Below are 6,916 nucleotides of genomic sequence, written 5' to 3'. Positions count from 1 at the left end.
TACATGTAACAAATCCCTTGTCTCCTCCTGACTGGCTGGCTGCGGGAATGCACAGTCACTGGTTTCCCCTGGTTTAACTAGAGCTTACTCATGCCCACTGGAAGGCATCATACACAGTATTCATGACGGTCCATAAATTCACACAACACTGAATTCAAACACACACACACAAACACTTACAGCACAGATCCCAGGCAGAGCCCAGAGATCCTCTGGAAGGAATCTATTTTCTCTCCCATTTGGAGGTGGAGTAGCTAGCACAGCAGTAGCTAAATACTGCCCCCTACTGCCTGACAAGCAGTCACTCACTTTATCGCTCAATACAAAGGTGATAAAGTGGGCCTATACGTGATCATACTTAATCCATAGTCGATGATATTTATTTGTGTCACTGTCTTTTTCAGCAATAACTTTTAGAAAGAGCACAGTTAATAATTTTGCAATGGCTTATGGACAAGTCTCTCAATTATAACTCTTAAAATGTGGCGTTTGCAGCACTGGTGTGATTTGACATTAAAGCTGCTACAATGTTATTTAAAATCACAGAAATGAAATCATTAATATCTTACTTTTCATAAACCCCATTGCCACACTGTTCATTACACTCAACCACATTATTGTTTGGTATTTGCACCAATAAAGTCCTCCGGTGTTAAGACAGTCTGGTCCGTGTGCAGCTGATGTCCCCGGGACTCATGTGTGTTCGGTCTCGTGGCGTGCCAGCGCCGGGGGTAACGTGGTCCCACAGGGGCCGTGGAAGTGGAACCTGAAACACAAAGAGAACAACAGAAATGTTGTCTGATGTACATTGTACCGAGTGTGCGATGGTAAAAGGACACGTACTGGAAGCGCATGGTGGCCGGTGTGTTCTCCATGTTGAATTCGGCCACGGGGACACCTCTGGCTGCCACCTGAGGAGCAAACATGGCTGCTGGATACACGACGGATGAAGTGCCGACCTGCAGAGGGAGATTTTTAATTGAAAATGTAAATGAATAAGGAAATAACAGTTACATTAATGTAAATCCTATTTCACATTTTCATTCTGTAAACATTTGCACACTCCCTGGTCAATGTTTTGCACATTCCATCTTCTTTGTGTTAATCATATATATTTCAAAGATACTTTACTTTTAGAAGGCTTTAAAAGAGAATGTCTATAGTAATAATACATGATGTATGTATTTACTGCAATTACAATGGAACGTTTCATGTTTTGTGAGAAATATCAAACATGTATACAAATTGGATGGAAATAAAAAACACACACACAGAGAGAGACAGAGACACACACACACACACACACACACACACCACCAGGCAGAGGTCACAGCTGTCCAATACTTTCTCTGCACGGCTGAGGATGTCGGAGTCCAGAGTCTCTCCAAACCAAACCACAGCTGGTCTCAGGAGACCATGACAGCCTTTATGCTCACACCTGAAACACACACACACTGTCAAAACAAATATCCTAATTTGAAAAGAGCAGTGCACTAAAAGAGCAGTGCACTAAAAGAGAACATGAGCGTGTGTGCCTCACCTGGGTAGCTGCTGAACAGGGATCTGGGCATCACCTGTGTCTGGGTCTGGAGCTCTGAGGGGGCAGTTTGGTCAGAGACGTTAGGTGACACTAAAATGGACAATCCCTATCTGATTATATATATATATATATATATATATATATATATATATATATATATATATATATATATATACACACACACACACACACACACACACATACATACATACACATACATACATATATAAATATATATTCACATTGCAAATAGATCTAAACCATTGTTGGTAATATGTGGCTTTTATAGGTAATATAGGTTTTGCAAACATTGCTAGCTTTACATCCGTCTTCAATTAGATTAATTTGTGTTTTTGAATAACACTAAGATAATTAAATTAAGTAAAAAATATTTTACAAAAACACGACAACTTTAAATACACTGAATAAAAAGTTAGATTAGCCCTGAAAGTAAACCGTAGTGATACTTTAGCCATAAGTGTGTGTAGTCCACTAAATGTTTTGATTTGGCAGTGAGACATTTATATCATTTATATCTTCATATATGAATGGACATGTAATCAGAATGACTGTTAACAGTCTGGTCAGATCAGTTTTAACATTAATGATTCTGATACTCGTGTTTAATTTTAGCACAGCATGTCCATCATTGTGTCCACGGCGGTGACTAAATTGATTAGTGAAACATTTCAGCTATTCAAAAAAACAAATGTCAGATCAGTGACATTTCACTTTGGACAGATTTTGCTCGTCACCGCGTCATCGGGTGTCATTTAGCTGCTGCCATCTGACAGACCGAAACAGGCTTTTTTGTTTTCTCTGGCATTTTGTGCCCAAATGAATATGATCAATATCTCTTCTAACACATTTGACACAGTGTGTACGCTTTAAACATCTTTTGTCGTCATTCACACTTCATTTTTGCATTAGTTTGGGCAGCATGTTCTTTGTGAGCTTTTTGTTGATAAAAATTCCTTTCTTTTAGTTTATTCCTCGCTCGTGCTTGCCTTATTTGGCCATAACGTCACATTGTCGAGGTGAAAGCAGTCCAATGACCCAACGACCCCACATGAAGCTCTCACCCTTTGCCTTCCAGAGCGGCACAGATGGGGCTCTTGGAATTGTCCGCTTCATGACCACAGCTCATACAGCGTGTTTTAAACAGACTTCCTGGATTAACAATAGCAGAGACAATAGATTAGTGCTGCAGTCAAGTGATTAGTCGAAAGACAGAATATTAATTAACAACTATTCTAACAATTGATGATTGTTTTGTGGAACATAGCATGGAGATGTACAAATATATATAAATCATAAAAACCTAAAAAAAAAAAAAAAATTGTTGGACATTTTATAGACTAACCAATTAATCAACTATTGAAAAAATTGATCAGTGGATCAATCAGTAGTGAAAATAATAATAAGTTTTTTTTCCCATGAAAAGGTTATTTTTGGGGAGTTTTTCCTGATCCGATGTGAGGTCCTGGGACAGGGATGTTGTATGTGTACAGATTGTAAAGCCCTCTGAGGCAAATTTGTGATTTGTGATATTGGGCTATACAAAATAAACTGAATTGAATTGATACAGTATGTGCCCATCATAGTTTCCTAACGTAAAAGGTGATGCCATTGAATTTCCCGTTTTGTCTGACCAACAAGGAAGAGTAGCAAATCTTCAAAATGTAGAAGCTGGAGAGCGTAAAAGTTTGTCATTTCTGCTTGAAAACGTACTTCTTTGTTGAGCACAAGAACCGTTAAGAGTAGATTACCAGATCCATGCTGGCATTCAGTGTTGTCTACTTGCCGTGCATTTCCAGGATGTTTTGGGATCCGGCGCAGCGGTGGAGCTCGTCAATATTTTGCGTGATGACTGTCACTGTGCGTCCCTGTTTGCCCAGTCGCTCCTCACACTCTGCGATGGCCAGGTGGGCCGGGTTGGGATTTTTTGTGAGCATGACCTCGCGGCGGTAATGGTAAAACTCCCAAACAAGCGAGGGATTCCTGGAGAAGGCCTCTGGGGTGGCAAGTTTCTGAAAGCGTGAGAAATGGCAACCCAGTGCTGATTGAAAAGTTCCCCAGGGCATTTTTCAGCTCTTTTTTGCTGTTGTAAACTGAGGTTAAATAAACTCCAACATTCACAGAAGAGCACAGACTGCACAGGACTGTTTCCACTGAGCTACAGAAACACAATGAAGAATTAGGTATTTTTGGTTTCTTCTTTGAGTAAGAACTATTTTTGGCTAGTTCTTCGGAGGGACTGAGACCCATGACCAGACTCTTCCAGCTGACGAGGACTCAATAGTTATTTCTTAAGTTTTCTTTAAGCCCTCTCTCAGCCAAAAATGTCTCCCTTGCGAAAGATTAGCGCTGCTTTATGACTCTCAGAAAAGTACAGTCTTTTTTTTAATACATGCCGTCTTGCAGTTTTTTCACATTAAAGAGTGATAGATTGATCTGTATAAACTGATGACTGAAATTGTGCCATATGCTTACGTGTGCTGTCAGCTGCAATAAGAATGAAAGCATTGGGGAATAGTTGGTTACATATTTGTTTAATAAATTAAATGTACCCCCCCCCCCCCCCCCCCCTTAAACCTAGAACAGGCTGGAGAGATCATATATCATACATCTCATCTGGCTTTGGATCCTCCAAGAGGAGCTGGAACATGTTGCTGGGGATAGAGACATCTGGACTACTTTGCTTAGCTTGCTGCCAGCGTGACTCGGCCCCAGATAAGCAGCAGAAACTTACAATTAAAACACTGTAGAATAAGCTCAGTTGCCAGTTTCTTAGGTCCACTAAGCTTAAATTATAAAACAACAGTCCTGGAATGAATCCTCCCATCCAAGGTTAAAGTGTTCCATTTTGGTTGAAACCGTTTTAGAGAAGTCTTTTCTCTAAATAATTGTGGTTTGTGGTGGTGTCGGATTGAATTGCATTATACCGTCAGGTGTTTCTACCCTAATTAAATAAATGAGGGAGAGCCAAGTAGCAGAAACACCTCTCAGTGTAATACATTACAGTTCAACAATATGACAATATGCCTGCATACCTGTGCTTGCCATTTTCTCCAGTAGCCTCCTGCTCCTCTGAAGGTGGGGACTCCACTCTCTGCACTCACCCCTGCTCCGGTGACGATGGCTATATTCTTGGCCTTGGAGAAGATCTCCCTGAATGCTGCAAGGTCTGCAAATAAACAAGCGCATTTACAGACACAAAATGACACTAATGAAGGCCTGTGAATTTGTGCATGACTAAGGTAATAATTGCTCATCAGGATAAGGAAATAACAGCAGCAGTGACTAAAGAATGACGACTACCTGAACTGGGTCTGGCCATGTCTTGGCTGCCCTGCGGCCTTTTCAGGTGGGCACGCAGGTGAGAGTTTATGAATCCTCGACAGGGGAGCTGGCGTACAATCATTGGGTTTCAGCTACTAGGGAAGAAAAATACGATAATTCTTGAGAACGGAAACAATTCAGTTTTACGCTTTCCATCACTGCTTTTTTTTTTTTTAACTTACAATTGAGACATTTGCACACAAAGCTATTTTGCTTCAATTAATTACAAGTCAGGTTATTACAAAACGAGCGAGGAATTGGAGATGACGCATTTAACTTTTACGGCACTTCCGGTTGTACTTGGGAAACTTGAGGAAAAGAAATGTGTTGGTTCCGGTTGTGCAGCTGTAATCTGAAAATGCCTTTAAACCCGAGATAAGTGTCGTCAAAATGGCCCAATGAATGGTTTTCTTCCAAGTTTGGCTGTATTTTATCTTTTAATAAAACATTTGTTTATAGTGTCTAAATGTAAGATGTAACATGTAGACCTGGGGTGCATGGTGGCCTGTGTTCTCGGGAAGCTATAGAGCCAAATGGTAATGTGAGTAAACATAAACAAGCTCAGAGCTAGCCCGTGTTTCGGTTCGTTTAGCGAACGTGTTCACTGGGGACTTCGTTGTAGTTGTTAATTACGACATAAGCAATGACATTTGTGTGATTAATTTAGTAAAACCTTCAAATGACGATGGTTTTCCTGCTTCCATTGATCGTAGTTGGCTCTGACCGAGTCTGTCTTTAGCTAGCTCACTAACAAGTGAGCGCTGGGATCCAGAGAAACAGCACCGGAGTATCCCATTACGTTGTGAAGACCGTGAACGCGGCGCGCCCACGGACGTGTGTGCGGTTGTGGGATATTTCACTCCATCTGTGGTTCTCTAACGCTCAATAAAGAGGTAACGTCACCTGAAGCCTGGACCATCAGCTGAAGGAAGCAGCAGCTCAGTCGGTGTTTACTGTCTCTCACCAGCTCAGCTGCTGAGGTCGGTGTGAGACAGTGAGCCTATGAGGAGGGCCAGCGAGGTAAATAACAACCGTCCCACAATCTAGATGTGACCAGCAGGGGACGCAGTGGTACTACAGTGGTATTTTTTACTGTACGCGTATCTCTTATCTCTTTCCGTATTCATGTAGCTCTGGTCCCCTTAAGAGGCATCACCGCGGTTAGGAAACACCGATTATTGTTCTTTTGAACTATTTTTGTTCATAACAACGAACTACACAACTACACGTTGGATTTGTTTGATGGTCTGTCCTACCTGCTTATATGCATATAGCCACAAGTGGGAGAAAAAGTACTTGTTTTCCCAAAGTCTAGGAATACTCTGTTTTAAGGTTCTGCTTTCAAAATGTCCGGAATAATGTTTGTATAATTATTTATTAGAATCATTGATGCATTAATAAGTGCATTACTGTTGCACCTGGTGAAGGTGGGGCCTAGTTTTTAACAATGAATATTGCCAAGTAGCTGTTGAATTTCTTATCTGAACCTATGTTACATCATCTATGTGTTGATTGTATTTTGTATTGTATTGTTTTGTTATGTGTTGATAGTATGTTGTATTGTTATTGAATATGCAAAATAACTATACTAATTAAATAAATGTACTAACACTATTTCCATTTCATTTTGGTAATTTGGTAAGCTTGATTGTTTTTGTTTTTTCTATTATAATTGCCAGCATTGTTCTCTCAGCTGATGAAGTAAACCATCGGCTAATTGTGCCAATGCAGGAGAAGAGTTTAAATGGTGATTGGTGTGAACTATTGCTTTTCATTGTGCCACTGTGTGTTCTTAACGTGCAGTTAGAACTTGACTTACAAGAAAAGAAAGGAACAGAAGCTTCTCGCTCTCTATCGCTCTCTCTCTCTCTCGATCTCTCTCTCTCTCTCTCTCTTGCTCTCTCTCTCGCTCTCGCTCTCTCTCGCTCTCTCTCTCTCTCTCTCTCTCTCTCTCTCTCTCGCTCTCTCTCGCTCTCTCTCTCTCCCCTCCCCCCTACCCCCTCCATCACCATTACAATAGCCCTCCCTCCTCCG

The 6,916-nt window shown here is 40.9% G+C and overlaps 1 protein-coding gene across 3 annotated transcripts; it reads right to left on the bottom strand.

The window, feature by feature from the left end:
- Positions 1–227: 227 nt before the first annotated feature.
- sirt5 (sirtuin 5) lies at positions 228–5,905 on the bottom strand. 3 transcript variants are annotated; one of them, XM_034531769.1, is made up of 9 exons: positions 5,786–5,896; positions 4,862–4,977; positions 4,594–4,727; positions 3,345–3,570; positions 2,623–2,710; positions 1,541–1,594; positions 1,315–1,438; positions 844–959; positions 228–766 (listed from the first exon to the last, which is right to left on the bottom strand). In XM_034531769.1, exons 2-9 carry the CDS (start codon positions 4,962–4,964, stop codon positions 694–696), a joined length of 918 nt encoding a protein of 305 aa, XP_034387660.1. In that variant the 5' UTR covers positions 4,965–4,977; positions 5,786–5,896; the 3' UTR covers positions 228–693. The 3 variants fall into 3 exon arrangements, with proteins under 3 accessions (XP_034387660.1, XP_034387659.1, XP_034387658.1); XM_034531768.1 differs by having other exon boundaries at positions 242–766; positions 1,345–1,438; positions 4,862–4,974; positions 5,786–5,905; XM_034531767.1 differs by having other exon boundaries at positions 248–766; positions 4,862–4,974; positions 5,786–5,905.
- Between the last annotated feature and the right edge of the window lie 1,011 nt (positions 5,906–6,916).

The sequence above is a fragment of the Cyclopterus lumpus genome, chromosome 4 (assembly GCF_009769545.1).
Source record: "Cyclopterus lumpus isolate fCycLum1 chromosome 4, fCycLum1.pri, whole genome shotgun sequence".
NCBI classification, from domain to species: Eukaryota; Metazoa; Chordata; class Actinopteri; order Perciformes; family Cyclopteridae; genus Cyclopterus; species Cyclopterus lumpus.
Note: the sequence above shows the minus strand (reverse complement) of the source record. Positions and strands in the feature narration are given on the sequence as shown.